The sequence below is a fragment of the Carettochelys insculpta genome, chromosome 1, assembly GCF_033958435.1.
Source record: "Carettochelys insculpta isolate YL-2023 chromosome 1, ASM3395843v1, whole genome shotgun sequence".
Lineage (NCBI taxonomy): Eukaryota > Metazoa > Chordata > Testudines > Carettochelyidae > Carettochelys > Carettochelys insculpta.
This window is the reverse complement of record NC_134137.1, coordinates 210,133,675-210,160,498: the sequence shown is the minus strand read 5'-3', so window position 1 is coordinate 210,160,498 and position 26,824 is coordinate 210,133,675. Positions and strand designations below refer to the sequence as shown.

The 26,824-nt window shown below is 49.3% G+C and overlaps 1 protein-coding gene across 4 annotated transcripts in view; it reads left to right on the top strand.

Moving 5' to 3' along the window:
- Window positions 1-26,824, top strand: part of EPHA3 (EPH receptor A3) — a 413,871-nt gene that overhangs the window by 252,877 nt on the left and 134,170 nt on the right. For all 4 annotated transcript variants that reach the window (XM_074998622.1, XM_074998615.1, XM_074998629.1 and 1 more), the window contains exons 4-5: window positions 12,089-12,244; window positions 13,394-13,729. In XM_074998622.1, coding sequence (XP_074854723.1) covers window positions 12,089-12,244; window positions 13,394-13,729 — 492 coding nt within the window. The remainder of the gene's footprint in view (window positions 1-12,088; window positions 12,245-13,393; window positions 13,730-26,824) is intronic.

The following is a 26,824-nucleotide window of genomic DNA, read 5'->3' as shown; positions in this document are numbered from 1 at the left end:
GCCGGGCGAACCGGCAGATACGTCCGGCGAGTGTCAGCTGGCCCCAGGTCTCCCTCGGCGGAACGGCCCTTGGTGGTGGGTGGCGGGACAACGGCGGACGGTGCGGCGACGAGCGGAGCAGCGGGTGGCGCGGCGGGTGGAGCACTCAGGGTGGGCACTGCGGCGGCCGGCGCGGCACTGGGGGCCAGGTAGTCCGCTATGCGGTTGAATGTCTCCATGTAGGCCCCCCATGCCTCTTGGTGCCAGGCCAGTGCCCGCTCCTGGAGGTGGAGGCGGCGTTGCTCCACCCGCAGGCGCTGCTCTGCGACCTCCATCTGCCGGCGGTGGAGGGCCAGCAGCTGGGGGTCCATCGCCGGCAGCTGGTGCTGGGTCCGCCGTCTTGCCCGCCGTGGGGCCGGTTGGTCCTCCGCCGAGGGGCTGGTCTGGAGCGATGGCCCCGGAGGGGATTTCGGGACCACTGAAGCCTCGCCGGCGCTCTCCGGTCCTTCCGATGGTGCAGCTGCAGAACACAGGAGGTGGGGAGGAAGAGTGGAGACAGCCGTTAGTGTGGGCCCCGAGCCGCGGCCCTTGTCCCCCCACCCCTATGCTGCAGGTTCCCCATCCCCGTTCCCGGGAGATGCTGCTGTGATGGGGTTCAAGGGTCCCCCTGCACTGCACCCCGTCCCCCGGCAGGAGTGACTCTCACTTCACTCAGCAGGGTCTCTGACAGGGGAGGTTTCTTAGGCAACAGATGCCCAGTTTCTCCCAGAAGTGACAGTACAGCAGTCAGAGACAGTCCTTCCAACCCATCCTGGGGAGAAGACCCCGAGGGGTGCCCCTCTGGGGTGTACCTTTCCCCCTCCTCAGGCTGGCTGCCTTCCAGCTCTCCCTTCCCCTAGCCTCTACCTGCGTCCCCTGATTCAAAGCCAGCTTGGCTCCTCCCTCCTCTTTGTCCAGGGCAGAGGTGTAACCTGCCAGTTGTAGCCCCAGGATCATCCTTAGCCACTGGGAGCTATTCAGCTGGTTGCTCATATCTGGCCTGAGACTCGCATTTGCACTCCCCCCCACTCTATCACATGCTGCTGCTGCTGCTGCTGCTGCTGCTGCTGCTGGGTGTCCCACCCCCTCCCCCCGGGGGACCCTAGAGGTTCCACTCCCCCCAGCCCTGGGGTTGGGGGATGGGGGATGGGGGATGGCACTGTCGTGCTGGGGGGGTGGGGGCAGGGGCTGATGCACTCTTCTGAGGGACATGCCACTGCTGTCCTTGGGGCCATGGCCATCTGGGCACATGGAGGGCCCTGGCCACATATCTATTACCCCTGCCCCTCAACCCCGGGGGTGTACACCGGGGGGGGGGTGTACATACCTGTAGGTCCACTCCCACGGTCAGGGGACACCCGGGGGGCCGGACACCCGGCTGCTGCTCCGGGATGGCAGGAGGATGTGCAGGCTGGTGTCAGTAGAGGAGGAGTCCCCCTCCTCCTCCTGCTCCGGTGCCCCGGGGGTGGGCTCCGGGGGGGCCCCTGGGGTGCGGGGCTTACCTCTGGGGCGGACTCCGGCTCCGGGGCCTGCTGGGGCTCCTCAGCCGAGGTATCAAGCGTGGCCGGAGGGAAGGAGGTGTGCCGGGGGCCCAGGATGTCCCTGAGCTCCCTGTAAAAGGGGCAAGTGACGGGGGTGGCCCCAGATCGGCCGGCCGCATCCCGGGCCCGGGTGTAACCCTGCCGCAGCTCCTTCACTTTACTGCGTACATGATCCGGAGTGCGGGCAGGGTGACTCCGGGTGCCCAGGCCCTCAGCCAGCCAAGCGAATGCATCCGCGTTCCGCCTCTTGCTCCCCATTACCTGGAGCACCTCCTCCTCGCTCCAGAGCCCCAGCAGGTCCCGAAGCTCGGCCTCTGTCCAGGAGGGGCCCCGCTGCCACTTCCTGGCCTGGCTCCTGCGCTGGGAACCCTGGCTCCCCTTCGGGGGGGGTTCCCTGAGGGCTCTGGGGGGGCTGCCGGACGGCCATCAGGTTGGTTGGGGGTGTGGGTGGCTGAAGAAGAGCGTGCAGGCGAGCCGCGTGTTATTGCTGCTGCCTGCACGCTCGCTCAGCTTCCTGCACAGAAAGGGAGGGGGTGGGGACCTTTAGTGGGCGGCTCCACGTGGCCACCATTGAGCTGAGGGGCTGGAGAGAGCGTCTCTCAACCCCTCAGCTGATGGCCGCCATGGAGGACCCCGCAATTTCGATGTTGCGGGATGCACAACGACTACACGGTCCCTACTTCGACGTTGAACATCGAAGTAGGGCGCTATTCCCATCCCCTCATGGGGTTAGCGGCTTCGACGTCTCGCCGCCTAACATCGATGTTAACATCGAAATAGCGCCCAACACGTGTAGCCGTGACGGGCGCTATTTTGAAGTTAGTGCCGCTACTTCGAAGTAGTGTGCACGTGTAGACACGGCTATAGAGTCCCAGGAGCAACCTCAGGCAGTCAGCTCACACATCATCTGATCATAGACTGCCACGTTTTTCTTGGCCACCCAAAGTCTCTTTACCACCAATTGGTCTCCCTAAATGGCAATAAGATCAAGAATCTTCTGGTGGGTCCAAGCCGGGGCTTGCTTGAGAACCTGAGAAACGCTAGGCAGATCACTACCCTGAGTGCTCATGATTGCAGTAGAGGGCTACTGAAAATTGCTACCTATGCAGTGCAATTGCTACTGATGCAGTACAACACGGGGGGAAAGGAATTTTTTTCATAATGGGCACCCTTTATATTTGCAGAGCAGAACTGCTGAATTCCAATTCAAATTCCAATTCAATCAAAAGTTTGCAGGCTTACTTTAACCTTCTTGCACACCTAAGAAGAGTGCACAACAAAGCGGCCATACTTGGAGGCTGACTACATAGCTTTGTGGGATACATAGGGGACACTTCTGGAGGCTAATAAATTCTAATTAAGGACATGGCACTTCCACACCAGTCTGGATCTGAGATTTTAAATTCAATTTTGCCACTATACCCATCCCATAATATCTATATTTTGTAATGGGTATTACAGCTCAATAAACTGACTTGATATTTTTTAGTGCAAAGGCAGTCACATTTTAATATTGAACTAACGGCTTGAAATTCAATTTCATCTTGTAGCCTAGATACAGCCTGAACCAAGCAGTTCTGCTCCTCATTCCCCTCCATTACTTATACTTGTGTCTCCCATGATTTTATAAAATAATTTCATATGAACCATAGTGTTTATATTATGGTGGTAGATACTTTGGAAATGCCTGTAATAAGAAAAATTCTCATATTTTGACTTCTACACCAGATGTTGCTTGTAATCATATTATTTATAACACCAGCGTGGCAAATAAAATAATTTTACAAGAAATTGTCTTTGCGTTTTATGGGAGTTCTGAGGTCACAAGGTGGTGGGGTTGTGCTAAGGTTATTACTTAGGACCCAGGGTAGACCTAGCAAATTCATCTATTAAGAGAACACATTATTTTATTTATTTATGGCTTGGAGAACCAAGTACCTGTTTTTATGTAAAACCATTTGAACTAGATAACTAGAGTTATGTTTGAAGAACACATTTTTGATGGACATGCATTGTACATGTATCTGTGACAGTTTGTGTTCATAGTTTGAAGTATGTACCCTAATTAAAGTCTTCATAGATATGCGTTCTTCACTGACTGAATTCCTTCTCAGGGCCTATCTTATGCCTTTCCCAGCCAAGATGGAATAATGTGGTATCCTCCTTGTCACAGCAGTTAAAATACTCTGGTCACTGTGGTTGTGATATGTGTCCATTCAGCTTTGTTGTTGGGAGGGGACTGAGGTTTGACTCCTGCTTAAACACAAACAAAAAGCAAAACAAAACCAGAAACCCCACACTCTTCCAAAATCTTCAGCAGATGGTGGCACAAGAAGCCATAGCCCGAGTTAGAAAGGCATGTCAATCTATGCAGATACATTCCTTGGTACAAGGCCAAGTAAATTTTGCCTTCAAGGTCATTCTTGCCAGGCTTGGTTTCAATAACTGCCCAGTGCCTTCAACATCATATATAAAACACAGGCTAATTTCATAAGGCTAACAGGGAAGCACACTCAATTCTGGGGTATCTTTCTGGGACATGTTAATGGCTAAAATACAGCAGCTACATCCTGCTAGACTTTCTGTGTAAGATTCATAGAGGGCTAAAGGATGGCTTAGATGGGAAGGACTTGTACAGTGTGTCATATCAGAGTTCTTAGGGCAGGGTTTTTTGGGTTTTTTTGTCTTATTAATATGCTTCAGTGCTGGACAAGTCTTTCATTTTCAGTTGCTTTGTTCAGCTGCTGAGGCTGACCAAAAAAAAAAAATCCTGATCCAAAAACTGTCTTGACATTAAGCTACAAAAAGTGACAAGTTTCTGACCTTCCCATATTCTCTCCACCCCGGCTTATTCTTTTCCCAAAACATTTCTTTAGTGTATGTTTTCTTTTGTAAGCATTAGAGCCAGCATATGGATTAGCCTAAAAGATCAGGTCATACCCTGCCTTTATATAAAAGATTGCCAGTTCAGCAGGATATTAGAGTGGATGAACTGTGACAAAGTCCCTTGTCAGCCCCTGTGGGTCCCTGCGCTTTCTGGTGGTTTTCTGTTGCCTCAGAGACTCACGGAGACCCCCTGATCTGCCCAGGCCTTTCCAAAGGCAGGGGTCTCCACTTAGTGAGCCATCCTCATCATAGGCAAGTCCAGAATGGGGAGAATAAAGCCAGTCCCCTTGCAGGCCCGCGCCTGCTCCAGTGGAGTAAACCCTTTGGGGAAGGGTAGGGGGGAGTCCAGACCCGCCCTCTACCCTGGACTCCGGCCCAGGGTCCCTACGAGGATAAGAAGCAACTGGCAGGGCCTTCACCCCTGCCCCAAAGTAGCAACCTCTCCCTGGGCCACTTCACCCACCGCTTCCCCGTGGTACCTTCTCGCTCTCTGTGCTCGTGCTCTGCACCTTCCAAAACCTTCCCCCCTGCAACCAGCAAGGGGAACCTTTTATAGGGAGTGCAGGGCCTCAGCTGACCAATGAGGGCTTGGGCCAAGTCAGGAAATGCTCTGTCCTCCAGGCTGCCACAGGGATCCCACCTGGGGAGCCCTGCGGTTGGGAGGTGAGGTATTGGGGGACAGGCAGCCTTTGGCTGCTCTAGCCCCCTCTGGGGCTGTCTCTTGGCCCCCTTTTCTTCTTGGGCCAGCTTCTCTTCTTCCCTGCCTTGGGCAGGTTGCTTCTTCCTCCCCCTACTTCACACTTCCCAGTTAGTTTCCCTCTGGAACTTCTGGGTGGGTGGTGTGTAGGGGGACTCTTGCTGCCCTGCCTCTTGGCAGGGAAGGGGGTATCCTCCCCCTCCCTTTTTCCATCCTCTGGGAGGGAGTTTCTGGCCTTCCATTTGGGCCCACTTTTTCCATCCGCTGCCTGCTGCATCCTCACTGCTTCGGAGGAGGTGAGGTGCTTTCTTGGGCGGCGGCTGGGCTTTCCCTCCACAGCTTGCTATGGAGTGGCTGGGGCTGGGGGGGGAAGTTTAGGTGAGGCCCCTCTCCACTGGGGCTCCACAGAGGTGGCTGCACAGTTGGGGTTGGGGTGTTAGGATGTGGTCCCTGCCCCACCCCTGCAGCCACTGCCTCCTTTACTGCCACCCCACACCCAGCTGCTGCCCAGGCCCTGTCCATCTGGGCCCCACCCTAACCATCTGCCCCTTCCTCCTGTTCTGTGAGGCTGCTGCTGTGGGCCCACCCCTCAGGCGCCTGTGGGACATCCCTCCCTTTATACCCCCGGCCCCCCCCTTTCTGGTTGGCTCTGCCACCCCCTTTCTTCCCCCTCTTCTCCCTCCTCTTTGTGCCCGTGAATCCCCACCCCCTTTTGTTTTTTGTTAGGTGCCTGAGGCCCTTCCCCTTCTTTGCACTCACCTCCCCACACACACATCTATATACACATCTTGAATTCCCCCCACATCCCAGTGCAGAAACAGGAGCCATCTTATCATCTTGTGCTGGGAGTCGTGGCTTTTTTTTGTGTTTCCTTTCCTTTGTTTTTTTACCCTCCTCCCTCTCTCCTCCTGCCCCACCCCTGCCTGTCCAGGTCCTCAGCCTGGCTGGTAGGGGAGGGGCAGCCATTTTCTTTTTCTTTTTCCTTTCCCCCCTCCCCCGCTAGCTAAAGGACCCACCCCCAATTTTTCATGAACCCGTATACCTTACAAAAGGCCTCCCCACCCACTGGGAGGTTGTCCATAGATGACCCTCTCTCCCCCTCCACTGTCACTCCTTCCACCTCTGCAGCGGCGGCCAACTCGTCCAAGGCCCCTGGGAACTCTGCGATGGTTGAGGGCGCAGGCGTGGGCTCTGGGGCTCCTGCTGCCCCCGCCGCGGCATCCTCCTCCAGTGATCCCGCCCCTAATCCACCCCCCCCAAAAGGGTAGGAAGGGCCAGGGACCAAAAAGGGCAAGAGCCCCACCCGGAAGGCCAAACCTCCCATGGCTGGGCCCTCTACCCCAGCTGCTGATACACCTGCTGCAGCTTCCCCTCCTTCCCACACCCCTGCTCCCACCACTGATCCTGAGGGCTCGGATCCCCCGGCCCCCAGGTCATACACCCAGGTGGCAGCAGCCATCTTGCACCCTGCTCCTTCCACCTCCGCTCGGAATACCATCCCCAATGGTCGCGGCCCCTTCCCCGCCCTCACCAGAAGGCATGGAGTCATGGTGTTGGCCTCGCCCCTCGTCGAGACTTATGTGAGGGCGTTGGCGTGGGTGGTGGGGCCTGCGGCTGTGGTGGCGGCCTCTCGAATGTTTGGGAAGATCGTCTTCCTGGCATCGGAGGCCACCATGCAGGAGGCGGTGGAGAGGGGCTTGGCGGTTGGGGGCATCCACGTGCCCCTGGAGCCGCTCGAGGACCTGGCCATGCGGGTGGTTTTCTCCTCCGTCCCTCCCTTCCTTCCCAATTCCACCCTTCTGCCTTTCCTCACTTCCCTGGGCCAGCCCTTGTCGGTCCTGAGTCCCCTCCCTCTAGGCTGCAAAGATCCCACCATACGGCACGTGCTCTCCTTCCGCCGGCAGGCGCGAATCCAACTGCCGCCGGCAGCAGCACAGGGCAGGGTGGCCCGGGGGGACTATACTGGTGCCTCATCAAAGGGCCCAGTACCGGGTCTATTACACTCTGGGGGAGGCCTGGTGCTTCGTGTATCGGGTGGCAGGGCATGTCCGGAGGGATTGCCCTCTGGCCTGGCACGAAAGAGAGGAGCCCGGGACCTTCTCTGACCCGGGGGGTGCCAGCCACATGACCGGCGACGCCCTGACTGCAAGAGACCCTGGGACCGCCCCTCCTCCTCCCGCTCTGGAAAACACCGCCACCGCTTGGGCGTCAGAGGCAACCAAGCGTAGGGCAGGGAGCAAGAAGAAGCAGGCGCCGGTGCCCAAGCAGGCATTCAAACCAGGTCTGCGGAGGAGAGGGAGGCAGGGCTGGCGGCAGGACTTGGACAGGGCCCACCCCAGGGGGGCCGTCCCTTTCCCTCACCATCCTGCCCTCTTTTTCCTTCCCTCCCTCCTCACTGCCTCTATCCCCTGGCCCTTCCTCCTCCACTGCCCAGCCCGGCTCTTCGGGGGACTGGGTGCTGCTGAGGGGGAAGCGCAAAAAAAGAAGTGCGCACACCCGGCACTCCACCCTGTTGGAGGATGGGTTGGATGTGCTGCGCAAGGCGCTAAAGAGATCCACCCGCTGGACCCCCGGCCATAGACCATCAGCCGGGGGTGACCGAGTCTGCCATGGTGGCAAGGGAGGACATCGTTCCTCCTGCCCCGGAGCCTGAGCCCAAAAAGGCGGAGGTCGTTAGCCCTGAGCCCGCGCCCTCCTCCGACACCCCTCCGGCAGCTGCCCAGACCACTGTCGGGGGGCACCCGGAGGAGGTGAGTCTCAGCCTCGCCCTCCTCTCACAGGAGGTAGAGGCCCTAGGTCTGACCCCGGCTGCCGTGGACGTGGACGGCCTGCTGCTGGAAGCCTGCGGGCCAGCCACCCATAACCAGCCGCTCCTCTTGCCTTCACTTTCCCCACCTGCCAGTGATCCCACAACAATTACTCTCTCTTGCCCTGGGTCATCACAGGGTGCAACCGCCCCCCGCAGCTGAGGACCACCTCCCAGCTACAGCTGTCGTGCCCCTAGATACCCCGGGAGGATTTGAGTTCTCCCCATACCCTGCCCCCCCCAGTATTGAAAACCCCGACGCTGAAACTTCCACCTCACTGGTGCCCACTATTAGACACACTGGCACCATACCCTTAACCCACCCTCCCCTCTTGCCACCTGGAAAAGCCCCCCCTCCTCACACACCTCTTATTCATACTCCCACTCCCACTTTAGCCCCCACTCCTGCCCTCACTTCCACCCCCTCTTCCAGTCAAAGTTCCATCCTGGAACCTGTGCCCCAACCCCCTCCGGACCCTCCCCTCCCCCTCCCCCTCCTCCTTCTCCTCTCCCTCCCCCACCCCCCTCCCTCCGCCTTCCCCTTCTCTCCACGACCCTTGCCCTCCCCCCAATACATTCATCACTCTTACCCCCATCCCCATTCTTCCTGCACCTCCCCCCCAGCCGTCGTCTGTTCATAACTGCTCCGAGGCCACAATCCCTTCGGAGGCCCCCTTTGTCTTTCCCTCTCCCAGCACTTCCGGGGCTGCTCTCCCTCCGCCACCACTAGCCCTCCCAAAACCAAGCCCCAGCCACTGCCTGACCTTCCCTGCCAGCTGCAGGGCCCAAAAAGATACGAGGCCGAGGGGCGCTTAGGATCCTGAGGCCTCGGCACCCCATGCACTGGGAGACGAGGCGTGCAGGTTCTTGGAGGACGTTTGCTGCTCCAAGAACAAAGTAGTTGTCACCCTCCAGTGCTGGGGTGACTTCCATCTCATCCTTGAGTCCGTGAGGGCCCTTCTAAAGGAGGGCAAGGGGACTGGGAGGAGGGACGCCATGGCTTACCAACGGGCCTGCGGCTTCTGTGACGCTGTAATCACCTATGGCGTTGGCTACGGCTTGCTGCGCAGCCCAACAGGGACTGCCAGTGTTCCCTCCGGCGACGATCCTCCCCAGCCCTCTAAATGCCGCCGATCATATTGGCCACCTTGAACACCAGGGGCTGTGGGTTGGGTCTCCACAGGTGCCGGGTGCTCTCCTTCCTCTGTGGGGGGGCGGGTACTCGGTCACCTTCCTCCAGGAGACCCACGCTACTCCGGCCACCGAAGCCAGCTGGCGGCTGGAGTGGGAAGACAGGGTCCATCTGAGTCACCTCTCGGCCCATTAGCCCGGGGTAGCGACCTGTTCTCCCCAGACCTGCAGCCCGAGGTGCTAGGGAGTGTCGAGGTCGTGCCAGGCCACCTGCTGTATCTCCAGGTATGGGTGGAGGGGCTGCCCCTCCACCTCGTCAACATCTACGCCCCAACATCCGGCCCGGAGAGAACATCCTTCTTCCAGCAGGTGGCAGCCTTCCTCGACTCCATCGATCCTTGCGAGTGGCTGGTCCTCAGTGGGGATTTCAACTGCACCCTCAAGGAGCGGGACCGTACGGGGACCAAGCAGTGCCAGGCCACTGCGGACATCCTCAGGGAGCTCATCAATCATCGCTCCCTGGTGGATGTCTGGCGCAGCCACCACCTGGACAAGGACACCGTCTTTACCTACGTCCGGGTGGTGGGCCACAAATCCATACGCTCCTGGTTGGACCGCATCTACATCTCCCAGCAACATCTTTCTCGGGCCCACTCCTCCAGCATGTGGCTGGCCCCCTTCTCGGACCACCACCTGGTGGCTGTGAAGGCTTCCCTTTCACCGGGGAAGTGGAGGTCGGCCCACTGGCATTTTAATAACAGCCTGCTGGAGGATGTGGGCTTTGTGGCATCCTTGCGGGAGTTCTAGCTGGCCTGGGGCAGGCAACGGTGCACCTTCCCCTTGGCACGGCGGTGGTGAGATCTAGGAGAGGTATGCACGTGGCTCTTCCGCTGCGACTATGCCCATTGAGTGCGCCAGGTTGCAGCCCCTCTTCCGGCTCCTCCAGAACCTCCTGCTGAGGTTCTGGCTGCACTTTTCGCCTCACCTTCTTATCCTTGCACACCCTATTCATGGCCCCACCAAGTCGTGGGACCTCCTCATCAGCCTCCTCCTGGTAGCCATTTATAACACTCGGGAGAGGAGGCTGGTGGGGGGGAAGCCTGCGACTGTGGGGCCTATTTCCGCTCCACTCCCTGCTCACGAATCTGGGCAGAGTTCCTTTGGGCGGCGTCCACTGGCTCTCTCGACACCTTTGAGGAGCAGTGGGAGCTGTCCGGGGTTCTCTGCTCGGTGTCCCCTTCTGGTTCCCTCGTTTTAAACCTTTGACCTCCACTCCCGTCCCTGTTTTCTTTTACGTTGTCCCCCGTACTTTGTTGGGGCCATGGTCTTTTGTGGGTTCCCTCTCCCCTTCAGAGGGGCCTTTTAGTCATGGGTGGGCTGTGCCTGCCCACTCCCTGGTCTTCCAATAGGACCCAGTAAACCATCTTTCCAGAAGGTTCCTGAAGCTTCCAGGTAGGGGTCTGCCACAGAACATATATTCAAATTTCAGATAAGATGCAAGTCAAGTATGGATTCAGGGTTCTCTGTAACCAACCTTCAGTGTAAGTGTGTGTGATGGAGTGTACAAGCCCTGCACTGAGAGGGCGGAGGTTAGTGAGGCTGTTTTCTAAGGAGACTCTAGACTTGTCAGTCATGCCTGATGTGAAGGAAAGCTTTGGAAGGTGGAACAGAACAGAAGCTGTAGTCAGCAAGAGGGGAGCCCTGAGTCTGGGGGTGCTGGAGTGGATCCTGGGAGGAATCCCCATGCCAGAGATGCTCCAGTTCTACGAAGAGTCCAGTAAACCTCAGCTGTGAGCCCCCTCAGAAAAACTGACAACTCTGCCTGACTTTAAGGACTCCATTAAACCTGCTACCAAGGCATTCTGGTGCCACTGATATGTTTGCTTTTGTTGACCCCAGGATGGTCTTTTCTCTGTTGACTTTGAACTTCTGATTTTCACCACCCATAGCAAAATAACCAGGCATCCGAGTTTGTGGCTACGCTGCAGTCCACTTTTGAAAGCAGAATGCAAATTAGTGAGATCAGAAATGCAGATGAGGTGTGGATTTGCATATATTGTGCCTCATTTGCATATCCTCATGTGACCTGCTTCCAGAAGAGCCTTTTCAGGAAGTAACAAGAGCCAGGTAGATGTGGTTCCTTCGAAAACAAGCCCCCATTTTCGAAAAAACCCTTCTCCTGGAAACAAAATCAGAAAAGTGTCAAATTTAACAAGAGGGAACTAAGAGGAGCATGTGAATGTTGGTGAAACAACACCCTCAGAGTATGTCAGATACTGCTTATATGGGCTCTAAAGGAACATGTTTACAAAAGTCATCCTTGTGTAGTACACTTGGTGATGGTGATAGTTCCTGATATGCACTCAACAGCCGAGCCAGTTCATTGCTTAGTTGTTCTGTGCCTGTGCACTTATTCTCTGTTTTTGGTCTGGTTTGTCATGCTGAATGGAACAAATGTATCTCATAGTTGTGATGCTCCCATAAGCAAGCCTTGGCAAAAGAGTTTAAAAAGTTAGCATCTTTGCTTGATAGGGCCAGTGTTTTATAAATTAATCAGATTGAGGGTGGGGGAGATGAAAGTAAAACTTTGATCATGAAAAGCAGAAACTACTTTCTCCTGCTGTGGAGTAGAGTGTAGTAAGAGATATAAAATGTAACATAGCGCTAAGTTTTTTGTGTAAAGATCACCCATGTAGTAAGAGGGCTAGTGTCATCAGTTCCCTCGTTTTAAGTACATCTTTTATAGATGGTAAATGCCAGTGTTTCTTTGGTTTTCTTTGTGCTAATACTTGCGAGTACTGAGTACTGGCACCTTAGCAGCCTCAGCCGTGGAATTGGCAAGAGGTGAGGCTGAGTACCAGCTCCTTTTTTGTTTACAAAAAAAGGCACTGATAAAGACTCAAAATGTGATGTCTGTATGAACAGATGCCAAGATGATGATAAAGGCAGAACGTTATAATGAGCCAGACGCCCGTGGGATTTAAAACCATTGTGTTGTTTGTTTTACAGCGTGCCGACCTGGGTTCTACAAGGCCTTTGCTGGTAATGTGAAATGTGCCAAATGCCCACCTCACAGCTCTACCTCTGAAGATGGTTCTGTGAACTGCAGGTGTGAGAAGAATTACTTTCGATCTCAAAGAGACCCTCCATCCATGGCTTGCACCAGTGAGTAGTGTTGTCATGGATTGAGGCTATGATTGTCTTTTTTTCCCCTGGCCCATTTATATTGTTTAGCTGTGTTCAAAGCTTTCTTCTCCAGATCTGTCTCAATACCTTGTTTCTCAAATACAGAATAAATTCATTTTTCCAAACAACCCCATCCCCATGTTTTTTGCTTTGGATCCTGCTTTATATACGACAGCCTATCAGAGCTTATAGTAATGGATTTATGTGTCTCTGTTTTCAATTCCTCTCTGCCACTATCTGTCAGATTTAATAGGGAAAAGGGACTGAGATGTTGAAAACTATTCTGAAAACACTGGCATTAGTGTATCATGTGCAGTATTGTAGTTAGCAATAAATTGTGTTCTATGATCTGCAAAAGCACCTTCTATTTTGCGTCGTCTGGAAGATAGTTAACCGTCTTTAGGAGGGCATGCTGCTCGCTTGTGTTTGTCTATAATTTAGTGGAACGTCTCAGGCTCATGAAGTGTATAATGAAGACAATATGGGCAACTAAAATGATTAGGGGCTTGGAACAGGTCCCGTATGAGGAGAGGCTAAAAAGATTGGGAGTTTTCAGTTTAGAAAAGAGGAGACTGAGGGGGGACATGATAGAGGTATGTAAAATCATGACAGGTATGGAGAGGATGAATAAGGAGAAATTATTTACTTGTGTCCATAATACAAGAACTAGAGGACACCAAATGAAATTAATGGGTAGCAGGTTTAAAACTAATAAAATAAAGTTCTTCACTCAGCACATAGTTTACCTGTGGAACTCTTTGCCAGAGGAGACTGTGAAGGCTAGGACTGTAACAGAATTTAAGAACGTGCTAGATAAATTCATGGAGGTTAGGTCCATAAAAGGCTATTAGCCAAGGGTAGGAATGGTGTCCCTGGCCTCTGTTTGTCAGAGGCTGGAGATGTATGGCAGGAGACACATCACTTGATCATTGTCTTCGGTCCACCCCCTCTGGGGCACCTGGCACTGGCCATTGTCGGCAGACAGGCTACTGGACTAGATGGACCTTTGGTCTGACCCAGGATGGCCATTCTTATGGTTATTTATGGTGGTCAGTTCATTATTTGTGTATCCTGTTGCCCTTGTGGAAAAGCACCAGATAAAATATCCCTTTTGGTTTACCTTCATAGGACCTCCATCTGCACCAAGAAGCGTTATCTCTAACATCAATGAAACGTCAGTTATTCTAGACTGGAGCTGGCCGCTTGACGCGGGAGGCCGGAAGGACGTCACCTTCAACATAATTTGCAAAAAATGCAGTGGGAACGTCAAATTGTGTGAGCCGTGTAGTACCAATGTGCGCTTCTTACCCCGTCATATTGGTCTCACCAACACCACGGTGACTGTTGTAGACCTTCTGGCACATACCAACTATACATTTGAGATTGAAGCAGTCAATGGGGTGTCTGACTTGAGTACCTCCTCAAGGCAATTTGCCTCAGTCAGCATCACAACTAATCAGGCTGGTGAGTGTGATTTTATTGGTCTTCCTTTGTTGTATTTAAAATATCAAGGACTGGGTAGTCCTTTTCCTATTTCGTATGAATGTTGACATGCTGAAGTAATTGCTGACTTCAGTGAAGTTATTCCTGATTATACCAGCGAAAATGGAAGCTGTCAGAGGCTCCTTCCCCACTCCACACTTTGAGTGCAGAAATTGGGGCCCCGCAGAGACTTAAAAACACCTTGCCTGTAAACAGGCTTTGCCTTAAAACTTCCAAGGGTCACAGATTCCCTGACCCTGGGGCGGGTGGGGGGTAGTTTGCTGCCACCACCCGAGTGGGAAAAGACCCCCTAATCAAGGAAGACAAAGTCAGGATGTCTTCCTGTGGGGTACCCCAACCTCTTAAACCTCCCTCGGGAGAGAGCTTAAATGCACAAAAAAGGTGATTCAGTAGCTGACCTTTCAGTCTAAGGCATGCATATACGCAGACCCTTCTCAAGACTCAGAAATCACTAAATGAGAGAAAAGTAAATCATGGGTCGCAGGCAAAGAAAGATATTTCGCAGGGATTTATCTTAAAAGTTACAGGGGAAAAACATCAAGTCAAACAGCACAAAAACAACCGCAGAGCAGAGAGTCCAACCAATTTTAAAATAAAACATAACCTGACTATGTCTAACTATATGTTTTCCTGGTGCTTACACCTTTATGGCTGATTTTGCAATGGTCAGGGTATTTTTGATTTTATTCCAATTGCTTGGGAGCCCTTCCCTCTCTGGGTTTTTCTCCCCACCATCTGCAGACACAAAAGCCCCAGGGATTGCAATTGTTCTCAGTTTAAACAGAATTACTTCACTCCCATTGGCTCACCTGGGATTTAGGTTACCTCAGGAAGATTAACCCCTTCCTTGCACTCATTTATGACAGAAGCAGAATCAGGCCTGGTGCATTTTGCTGTCAAAGGATCTGGCAGGATTACTTTTATGATTGCCTTCCAGCCTCTAGTCAGTGGTCTCTAATGACATCCTAGTATGATGCCATAGCTGGAAGGTGTTGTATTAGTAAAACCAAATTTTAATAAAATACAAATTTCAATAATCTCCAACATAAATTACTGTAGTAATTTTCATGATCGGGTTTAATTAAATAGAAGTTGAAAATGCTTTGGTGCAAGGCACATGAAAAGTTACATTTTAAATTACAGGGATTCAAAGCACTATATGGTATTTTTCCATAGCACATTTCAGTTTTCTCCCAAGTCCAGACCAGTGCCTTACAGGGATTTGGATAGGAGTACTTAATTAGGCCCAAATCCTGCATTAGCTTATGCACAGATGGACTTCTGGGCTTGCTTGAAGCTGTTTGAGCAGAATCTCAGTGACTGTCAAACACAACTATCTGTCTGCACAGATCACGATATAGGACCAATGCCTTAATCAAAGTTTTCCTCATTTCTACAATTTATTTCTCACTAATGTGCACTCAGATCTGCCATCTTGTCCAGATAGCTGAAGAAGATACATCCTATGGAATACCCATCTCCAGGGAGCTCCCCAGCCAATGTAGGCTTCTTGACCAATCCCTCACACAGTGCCTGTATAAGAATTGTAGCAAAAGTTCTCTGTCTTCTGGTTATATTGGTCTGATTGAGTATCACTCAAAGCTAGTGTAAATCACGGCAGTCCTTGGGGTTGCATTTATTCTAACCATGAGCCAGTACGGCTCCCAGCTACGCGGAGAATGAAGATGTGCCTTCCCCTCTCGGGGCTTCCTGAGAATCCTAGTTAAGAATCTGGTCCACAGTTTTGAATTATGCAGGACCCAAAGCATGAGTGGTTCTATAGGGCTTCCAGTGTTTTCACCGTGGAAGTTTGGGGTAAGATTTCTGCTTGGTTTTTATAGTCAATGATTTTAGACAAGAGCTGAGAAAACCATCCAGTTTTGCGTCATCAGACAGTCACATGGCATTGTTCTTTCCATTGTTTTTTTACCGTGGGAGCCGACAGCCTTTGCGGGTCTGTGGTCAAAGTGGGGAGGAGCAGCTCTGTGCTCCCAGAAGGGAGAGGGTTGAGGAGTAGCCAGCCCAGAACAATGTTCCCCCACCACCAGCCCTCAGAGCTTCATGGAGCTGCTGGACCACCACATCAGATGTGATTTAAAAGCCCCACTGGGACCTATTGCAACTGCTCATATTGCCCTACTACCTCGCCATCTCCCCACCCCTGCCATCAGGCCTGCTTTTCACATTAATTCATATCTATGGGCATTCATGAAACTTTTCTCTTTCACACTGTTGGGCAATTTTTTTTCTCTATAGTGAAAAATGTAGAAATTTTAGCATGCTGCAAAGTGATTACTTCACACATCTTTGTTCCAAGTATGAATTTTCACCTACAAAAAACTGCCTTTTGTTGCTCCTAGGAGGGAAATTTAGGAAGACATGGAGGCAAAACTGCAAAATGTTTTATTTCCCTCACTGGTGAAAATGTGATTTTTATGGCAGTTCTGTCAGTTGGAAAATTTCAAGAGAAGCATCAGTTTACATTATAATTGCTGTGTCTCTCAAGTCCAAAAGCGGCCTAGAAAGTGAGCAAATATTTCTCTCCATATTTTTCACTGTTCGTGTGGGTATATCTGCTTATGGATCCATCAGCAACCTAGTAGTTCAGAACAAAGATAGAGCTGATTTTTGGTAACGTGGCATCTGAGAACTCTGCGAGGCTGTTTTTAAAATAAGTGGTGGGATGCTTTGTAAGTAAGTCAACTAGAAGGAGCAACACATCTTTTTTCTTATATATAAGTAAACCACAGACAGCCATCTTCAGCTCTGCTGAGAAATCATCTAATGTTTTGAAAATGACTACAAAGTTCTAGGTCTGAACACTCATGAAACATACAGCTCTCCCACATAAATAAAAATCATAATGAAAATTCAATAGGTCTTTTTCATTCTTGGTGGGAAGAGAAATGCCTTATCATCAAACTTCAGGTTTCAGATTCTGATATCACATGTAAATTCAGGAGTAATTACAGGGAAATCAGTGGACTTAGAATGGTTTGAAATCAATATGCAGCCCTTCAGCCTCTTGACCTCTCAGCTATTAACCCCCACCCAGAGGTAATGCAGCCTGTAGTCGTTCCAAGACAATAAACTTGCTGCACGATATTCATGGTGTTTGGGTTCTTCAAATGTAGTCTTTTTAAAACATCCCTTTTAGCAATCACGCTGACAGCCCACCTAGATGGGGCTGCACTTCACTAGGGCTTCATACAGTGTACGTGGTTTGTGAACCTTTAAGTGGGGAAAATTTTGTGATGAAAGGTGCTTTATGTGAATGTAAGGTATGAGTCTGATTCTTCTCTGTTGCTGGTATAAATTGGGGCTAATGCTGCTCAGCTCAGTGGAATGCCACTGATGAAAGCATCTACTTTGAGCAGCTTCTTTTTCTGTAACTCTTCTGTGTAAAGGAAGATGGGGGACTGTGTCTTTCCTGGTGTGTGTTTGCTTTTTTGTTGTCATTTGTTTCTAACTTTGCTTGTTTTCCTTCTGCTCTGGTGAAATTTGATCAACTGGCAGCCTTGATAAATGAGCCCTCTAAGCAAGATTTGGCTTCTAATATGTGACCACAATATTTCTAATGCCTCTAAGCCTTTCTGCATTTGACATGAAAAATAACAACAGAACAAGGTTTCCATTTTAATCTATTTGTAAGGCTAAATTTGCTGGTTTTCCTCTTAATTTACATTGTATGTTACCCCAAGTTGCCTACATGATGTGTTACCCTCTGAATTGTGCTTTATGCTAGAATAAATGGGAGCTGTACATCTCTGCTTGTCACACATGCCAAAGGGAAGAGCTCTTCCTCCTGTTTCACACCAGTATGTTTTCACACAGATGTTATCTCCTAATAACACCAATCAGCCATGTTCAGGAAGGGTCACTGACTGCTGCTGGAGATTCTATGGAAGTCAGAACCCTGGAGATGGGGTGTTAATGATGAGTGTCATGCAGAGATATGGACAGCTGTGCCACACTGCTTGGTTTGTGCACGGAATTCTCAGGTCTTTCTGGCCCATGTGAAGGTTTACTGAGTTTGTACTTTCCTGGTTGTAGTTTGCTCTTTACTGTCGTTGCGATCTATAAGTTAGAATTATTAGGCTGGTTCCAAATGGCCACCTGCTGTTTTTTTTAGAGATCACTTCAGCTTCTTAAATGAAGATCACATTCAAGGTTGTTCTCTAGGGTTTAGTGCTTGTTGCAACATGCAGACCTTTTTTTGAAATCAACAGGAGTGGATGGATTGTGGATGCCACTCCTGAGTGAGGAAGAGGGAACAATACAGCAGCTCTGGTGGATCTGTTCAGTACTCCAGCATTAAGAGCGAATGCTTGCTTACTCTTACTGCCCCCCACTAGTTAAAGCAATAGTTCTCAATCTTTCCTGTTTACTGTATCCCTTTCAGGTGCGCCTAAATTTCACCTCAGTTAAACATTATTTGCTTTACAAAATCATACACAAAAATACAAGTGCCGTGGGACACTCTTATGGACAACTTGCTTACTTTCTCATTTTGTCTGTGTGTTACATCAGTTATACTGACTTCACTAGTGCTTTTTAGATATACTCTTTTTAAAAGGGGCAGATATCTAGATGAGTGGTTGTAACCTCAGAAGATACATAGTTGAATCCACTAGGTTAAAGAATTTATAAATAGGACAGAGGAATTCCTGTGATTTTGCAGCTAGTTACTCATATATGGTTTGAGCAGGTTCTTCTCAGAAACTCTTGGTATGCTACCTACTTACAAGTCAGATATTATATCCTAGTTACAATCACTTTTTGGCCAGCTTGCACAGCTCCACCCTTTTGTGGCTGTCCTAATTTGGTGGCCAAAGATTTTCATTAGAAATGTCTCATTTTCTTCAGCCCTAAGTGATAGACTGTCACAGATGTACATGACTAGTTTATCATAGACTCTTAGGGCTGGAAGGGACCTCAGGAGGTCATCTAGTCCATCGCCCTGCCTGAAGCAGGATTGACTCCACCTAAATCATCACAGCCAAGACTTTGTCAAGCTGGGACTTAAAAACCTCTAGGGATGGAGATTCCACCACGTCTCTAAGTAAAGCATTCCAGTGCTTCACCACCCTCCTGGTGAAATATTTTTTTCCTAATATCCAGCTTACACCTCTCCTTCCGAAACTTCAGACCATTGCTCTTTTTCTGCCACCTAATGCTACTGGGAATGGTCTCTCTCCATCCACTTTAGGTCCTCCTTCAGGAAGTTGAAGGCTGCTATCAAATTGCTCCTCAGTCTTCTCTTCTGCAAACTAATAACCTCACCTCTCCTTTTCCTTCTCCTTTGCTAAAAACACAAAGTAAAACAGCAAGGCCTCTCTTTTAGCCTGCATCCTCAAAAGGCAAAAAAAAAAATGGTTTTCATACCATTCCAGTTTTAATTTCTTTCAGACACTTCAATCCATATCTGATTTGGAGGTTAAAGTTTGAAAGATGCAAGTGGAACATGTGGGCTGTGTCTACACGTGCCCCAAACTTCGAAATGGCCATGCAAATGGCCATTTCGAAGTTTACTAATGAAGCGCTGAAATGCATATTCAGCGCTTCATCAGCATGCGGGCGGCAGCGGCGCTTCGAAATTGACGCGCCTTGCCGCCGCGCGGCGCGTCCAGACGGGGCTCCTTTTCGAAAGCACGCCACCTACTTCAAAGTCCCCTTATTCCAGTGAGCTCATGGGAATAAGGGGACTACGAAGAAGGTGGCGTCCTTTCGAAAAGGAGCCCCATCTGGACGCGCCGCGCGGCGGCAAAGCTCGTCAATTTCGAAGCGCCGCTGCCGCCCGCATGCTGATGAAGCGCTGAATATGCATTTCAGCGCTTCATTAGTAAACTTCGAAATGGCCATTTGCATGGCCATTTCGAAGTTTGGGGCACGTGTAGACGTAGCCGTGGTTTGACTGACTATGGACTGTAATAATGGACTGTAATATTGTGGAGTTCAGTTGTGTGCTTCTTTTTTTCTTGGTGGTATCTGTGCTCATTTTTCAGTCCAAAGATAAGTTATCTGTCATCACTGAAGGCTCACACTAAGATCTCAACATTAATCAATTCTCTTTCTGCAGTAATGAAGATTCCTAAGTGAGAACTGGGCTGATATCTTTGCTGATTGTGAATGGGATAGACTATTCAGTTTCCTGTAAAATTACTGCTTCCATAGTGCAAACACTAGTAAAACCTGTTAGCAGCATGTGTTGAGCAAAAAGTTATGTTACACTAACTCTTACTAACATAGCTACACTTTAGATAGCAATGTGCAGAATATTTGTACTTGCAATTTCAGAGAAGAGACAAAGAACCTTAACCAACCTGAATGAACACTGCAGTGATGCAGCAGAATTCTAATGGTTCAGGAAAAATGTTCATTTACTTAATTTGAGACGTTTACTTATGTTTGGTTCGCACTCGTTAGTTTTGACAAATGTAAACATTTTCTAACTAGACAGCAGCACCATGCCTTAATTCCAAGTTCAGAAGATTTTTGTCACGTAAAACAAGACAGATAATGAAAATCTTCATGACTTATTTCAACCTGGAGACCATAAGTGGGCAATAACACAGCCTAGCAAAACTGAGACATAGTTGGAGCAGGTCATAATGCAGGTGTTGGACTCTGATTTAGCAAAGAAATTAAACACATAAAATCATAGAATCATAGCACACTAGGACTGGAAGGGACCTCGAGAGGCCATCGAGTCCAGCCCCCTGCCCCAATGGCAGGACCAAGTACTATCTAAACCATCCCTGATAGACATCTATCTAACCTATTCTTAAATATCTTCAGTGATGGAGATTCCACAACCTCCCTTGGCAATTTATTCCACTGTTTGACCACCCTGACAGTTAGGAACTTTTTCCTAATGTCCAACCTAAACCTCCCTTGCTGCAGTTTAAGCCCGTTGCTTCTTGTTCTATCCTCAGAGGCCAAGAAGAACAAGTTTTCTCCTTCCTCCTTATGACTCCCTTTTAGATACCTGAAAACTGCTATTATGTCTCCCCTCAATCTTGTCTTTTCCAAACTAAACAAGCCCAATTCTTTCAACCTTTTTGCATAGGTCACATTCTCTAGACCTTTAATCATTCTTGTTGCTCTTTTCTGGACCCTCTCTAATTTCTCCACATCTTTTTTGAACTGTGGTGCGCAGAACTGGACACAATACTCCAGCTGAGGCCTAACCAGCGCAGAGTAGAGCGGAAGAATGACTTCTTGTGTCTTGTTCACAACACACCTGTTAATGCATCCCAGAATCATGTTTGCTTTTTTTGCAACAGCACTGTTGACTCACATTTAGCTTGTGGTCCACTATAATCCCTAGGTCCCTTGCTGCTGTAGTCATTCCTAGACAGTCTCTCCCCATCTCTTCCCATGTGTGAAACTGATTGTTCCTTCCCAAGTGGAGCACTTTGCATTTGTCCTTATTAAACTTCATCCTGTTTACCTCAGACCATTTCTTCAATTTATCCAGATCATTTTGAATTATGACCTTGTCCTCCAAAGCAGTTGCAACCCCTCCCAACTTGGAATCATTTTCAAAATTAAGCATACTTTCTGTGTCAATATCTAAATCATTGATGACGATATTGAACAGAACCAGTCCTAACACAGACCCCTGCGGAACCCCACTTGTTATACTTTTCCAGCAGGACTGAGAACCATGAAGAACTACTATCTGGGTATGGTTATCCAGACAGTTATGCACCCACCTTATAGTAGTCTCATCCAAATTGTATTTGCCTAGTATTTTGATAAGAATATCATGAGAGACCGTATCAAATGCTTTACTAAAGTCTAGGTATACCACATATACCGCTTCTCCCCTATCCACAAGGCTCATTATCCTATCGAAGAAAGCTATCAGATTAGTTTGACAAGATTTATTCTTTACAAACCCATGCTGGCTGTTTCCTATTACCTTACCACCTTCCAAGTGCTTGCAGATGATTTCTTTAATTATCTGCTCCATTATCTTTCCTGGCACTGAAGTTAAGCTGACTGGCCTGTAGTTTCCTGGGTTATTCTTATTCCCCTTTTATAGATGGGCACTATATTTGCCCTTTTCCAGTCTTCTGGAATCTCTCCTGTCTCCCACGATTTTCCAAAGATGATAGATAAAGGCTCAGATACCTCCTCTGTCAGCTCCTTGAGTATTCCAGGGTGCATTTCATCAGGCCCTGGTGACTTGCAGACATCTAATTTTCCTAAGTGATTTTTGACTTGTTCTTTTTTTTATTTCAACTTCTAACCCTACCCCTTTCCCACTAGCATTCACTATGTTGGGCATTCCTTCATCAGACTTCTCAGTGAAGACCGAAACAAAGAAGTCATTAAGCACCTCTGCCATTTCCAAGTTCCCTGTCACTGTTTCTCCTTCCTCACTGAGCAATGGCCCTACCCTGTCCCTGTTCTTCCTCTTGTTTCTAATATATTTATAAAAAGCCTTCTTGTTTCCCTTTATGCCTGTCGCTAGTTTGAGCTCATTTTGTTCCTTAGCCTTTCTCATCTTTCTCCTTCATTCTTGTGTTGTTTGCCTATATTCATCCTTTGTAATTTTTCCTTGTTTCCATTTTTTATACAATTCCTTTTTTATTTTGAGATCATGCAAGATCTCCTGGTTATGCCAAGGAGGTCTTTTTCCATATTTTCTATCTTTCCTACACAGCGGGATAGCTTGGTTTTGGGACCTTAATAATGTCCCTTTGAAAAACTGCCAGCTCTCCTCAGCTGTTTTTCCCCTCAGTTTTGCTTCCCATGGGACCTTACCTACCAGCTCTCTGCATTTACCAAAATCTGCCTTCCTGAAATCCATTATCTCTATTTTGCTGTTTTCTGTTCTACCCTTCCTTAAGATTGTGAACTCGACGATTTCATGATCACTTTCACCCAAGCTGCCTTCCACCTTCAAGTTCTCTACCAATTCCTCCCTATTTGTTAAAATCAAATCTAAAACAGCTTCCTCCCCGGTAGCTTTTTCAACCTTTTGGAATAAAAGATTGTCTCCAATACAATCCAAGAACTTACTGGATAGTCTGTGCCCCGCTGTATCAGTTTCCCAACATATATCTGGATAGCCGAAGTCCCCCATCACCACCAAATCTGGGGCCCTGCTTGACTTTGTTAGTTGTTTAAAAAAAAAACCTCATCCACCTCTTCCACCTGGCCAGGCGGCCTGTAGTAGACTCCTAGCAGGACATCACCCTTGTTTTTTACTCCTTTTAGTCTGACCCAGAGACTCTCAACACATCCATCTCCTACATCCATCTCCACCTCAGTCCAAGTGTGTACATTTTTAATATATAAGGCAACACCTCCCCCCTTTCTTCCCTGTCTGTCCTTCCTAAGCAGGCTGTACCCTTCAATACCAACATTCCAATCATGTGTATTATCTCACCAAGTTTCAGTGATGCCAAAGATGTCATAGTTATATTTATTTATTAGCACTTTCAGTTCTTCCTGCTTATTACCCATACTTCTTGCATTGGTATATAGGCATCTAAGATATTGATTTGATCTTGCCTCCCTGTTTTGCCCTGACCCTCTTTTTACTCTGACATTGTTGCCCATGCTCCCTCCCATTTCTGAACCATCTCCCAGGTTTCCATGTTCTCCACTTACCTGTGGGCTTTGCTCCCTTGCCCCTGTCGAACCTAGTTTAAAGCCCTCCTCACCAGGTTAGCCAGTCTCTGTCCAAATATGGTCTTTCCCCTCTTTGAAAGGTGAACACCATCTCGGCCCAGCAGTCCCTCCTGGAATAGCATCCCGTGGTTAAGGAAGCCAAAGCCTTCCTGGCGACACCATCTTTGAAGCCAGGTATTCACCTCTAGGATGCACCTGTCTCTGCCTGGGCCCCTACCACTGACAGGCAAGATGGAGGAGAATACCACCTGCACCCCAAACTCCTTCACCCGTGCCCCCAGAGCCCTGAAGTCAGTCTTGACCTGATCAGCATCACACCTCACAGTATCATTAGTGCCCACATGGATGAGAAGCATGGGATAGTAGTCAGAGGGCCTGATAATCCTCGACAATGCCTCCGTAACTTCTTGGATACGGGCCCCCAGCAGGCAGCATACCTCCCGAGATGAAATGTCAGGGCGACAGATGGGCGCCTCCGACCCCTCAGAAGAGAGTCCCCAACCACCACCACTCTATGTTTCCTCCTCGCAGTGGTGGCAGCAGACTTCCCAGCCTTGGGGGTACGAGGCTTCTCCTCTGCTGTACGGGGTGATTCTTTGTCTCCTGTATCCAGTACAGCATAACTGTTCCCTAGTACCACAGTGGGAGGGTTCTGAGCAGGGGAGGAACACTGCCTGCTGCCAGAAGTAATAATCTGCCAGTGTCCACCCTGATCTATCTCCTCCTCCACCAGTGGTTTATCAGCTGTCCTGTGTACTGGGACAGTTACCTCAGCTGTCTCCACATGAATACTACCCAGGAACTGCTCATGGAGTTGGATACTCTTCAACCTGGCCACCTCCTCCTGTAGCTCCTCCACCTGTCGCCTGAGAGATTCCACCAGCAAGCACCTTTCACACTGGATGGTCCTCCCAGCCTGGATTTCAATAAGTGGGAATTGCAAGCTACAGTCTCTGCAAAGCCAAACCAGGATCTGGGTAGAGGCATCCATGGTTTTGCAGTCTGTCTGGCTACAGGCACAGGTGGAGGAGACAGCCGTAGTGGTAGCACGTGTTGCGGGTCTTCCTAACCATCGTAGGCCTCCCTCTGTCAACCTCCCTCTTAAACTCCCCTGTCTGCAGCTCCCTGTCCGCTTCGCTCCCTTGGTCACCCTTACCTCTGGCTTTTAAAGCCTCCTGGCCTGGGTCAGACCATCCCTCTGTGAGTCCCACAGGGGAAGCCAATCAAGAGAACAAAGGTCAGGCAGGCAGTCCCAGCTGCCACAGAAGCTGAAACTAACCCACATGAAATCAAAATGGCAGGTCAAATTCAAACAGTTAAGCACACTCATTCACCCCAAAAGCCAGCGCTCTCACCGGTAGCTTCTGCAGTGGCAGGATCACTTGCTCTCCCTCTTAAACTCCCCTGTCTGTAGCTCCCTGTCCTCTTCCTTGCTATTCAGCAAATTCAGTGGAACTTAAGCATGCGCCTAAAGCTAAGCGGATACTTAAAGTGCTTTGTTGAACAGGGGTTGATCGCTGAACCAAGGCCTTAGACATCTATTTGTTCATTTTCAGTTTTCTTTGAAATGCAGGCAGATAGCAGTTTCTCTAGGAACAAATATGTAAGTGTGGCAGAGATAGATTATAGTGTGATTATGCACCCCTGTAGTTGTTAAACACACATAAGTGATATCATTCAGCCTTCAGGAAGCTCCTTGGTCTGGATTAATATAGAATATCTAGAAGCTGAACTACATCAGAGAGGTAGCCGTGTTAGTCTGTATCCACAAAAACAATGAGAAGTCCTGTGGCACTTTATAGACTAACAGATTTATAGGAACGTAAGCTTTCATGGGCAAAGACCTGCTTCATCTGACATGCGTGCATCTGACAAAGTACGTCTTCGCCCACAAAACCTTATGCTCCAATATATCTGTTAGGCTCTGTCTACACTATGAGATAAAATTGAATTTAAGGCATTTAGGTCAATTGTACTAAGTGCCTGTCTTCACTATAAATGCCATTAGCTTGATTTATGGAGCACTAAAATTGATATAATATCAATATCATAGTATCATAGGAACCTGACAGGTGTAATGCTAAGGTTGAATCTAAAATTCCAAATGAAAGCTAGTGTAGAAGTGCCATGTCTTTAAACTGAGTTCATTAGCCTCTGGAGATGTCCCCTATGTGCTGCACAGTGCCCCACAGTTCTCCACGCCATCCTCTTCCATCTCCACTGCTCTCAAGTGTGAACAAATTAGACAACAGGAAGACCATTTCACTTTGGCACCTGGAAGCCGTTGGCTATAGGATCATGCTTGTGTGAGAGGCTAGAAAATCTTTCTTTCTTTCTTTCTTTGCTATTAAAGTGGCTGTGGGGTTTGTGGTTCTGTCTACCTTTGCTAGCTATCTTTCTTTTCTGCACTGCCTGGCACCAGCCTCTGCTTCCCCCACCCCCATGCCACGTGGCAGCTAGGGTGGGGGTCGTGCTTGTATGAGAGGCCAAGAAACTTCTTTTACAGCAATTTTCATTTTGTCCTGCCCCCCACATCTCCTCCCTTTCCTCCCCCAGAAGTGCCACAGAGTCTGGAACTTTCCTACACCCAGCCACACCATGTGGCTTGACTCCAAACCAGTAAAATGATGTTCTGGACATGCTGACAGGCAGCTTGCATATGGTGAGGGTCCTGGAGCCACTGGGGGAGGTCTCTCTCAGTAACTAAGATATTTGGCGTCTGGCTGGTTATTTGGGGCACCTTGCAGCTGACCAAGGGGAATTCTGCCTTGGTGGATAAGGTACTCACAGTCTGGCAGCTATTCGGGGGCCTTGCAGCCGACAGGAGGGGAAATCTCCCTCAGTGGATAGAAAGTGTCATCGAATGTTGAGAGGGCAGACACTCAGTATTGGCAATTGAAGTTAATGTTTAGCTCTACAATTAACAAGTAAGGCTTGTAGCAACCAAAGGAACCATAATCCCATTCATTTCAATGTGCTTTGTTTGGGTCAGACCGAATTTCTTTTGAGAGTTATGGGTTAATCCATTCCAGATCAAAGATCTAGAGTGGGAAAACCTTCATATGAAAAACAGTGAAGATACTCTCTTAAGGGATGAAAAAACTTTGTCACTAGAGTGGCTGGCCTTTGACAGAAAAGGAACCATAATTGTTTTAATGTGCTGTTTGCATTTTCCATGTAGCGTCTGCATGTACTGGCCTTTGAGAGACAATTCTTGTTCTAAGGATCTTTTTTTGCCAGGCTGTCTAAATCCAGATCCAGGCCTTAATTTTACAGAGCTCTTATTTATCATAGAAGTATAGAATCATAGAATTACACGGCTGAAAGGGACCTCAAGAGGTCATTGAGTCCAGCTTCTGATTCAAGCAGGATAATCCCCAACTAAATCATCCCAGCCATGATTATGTC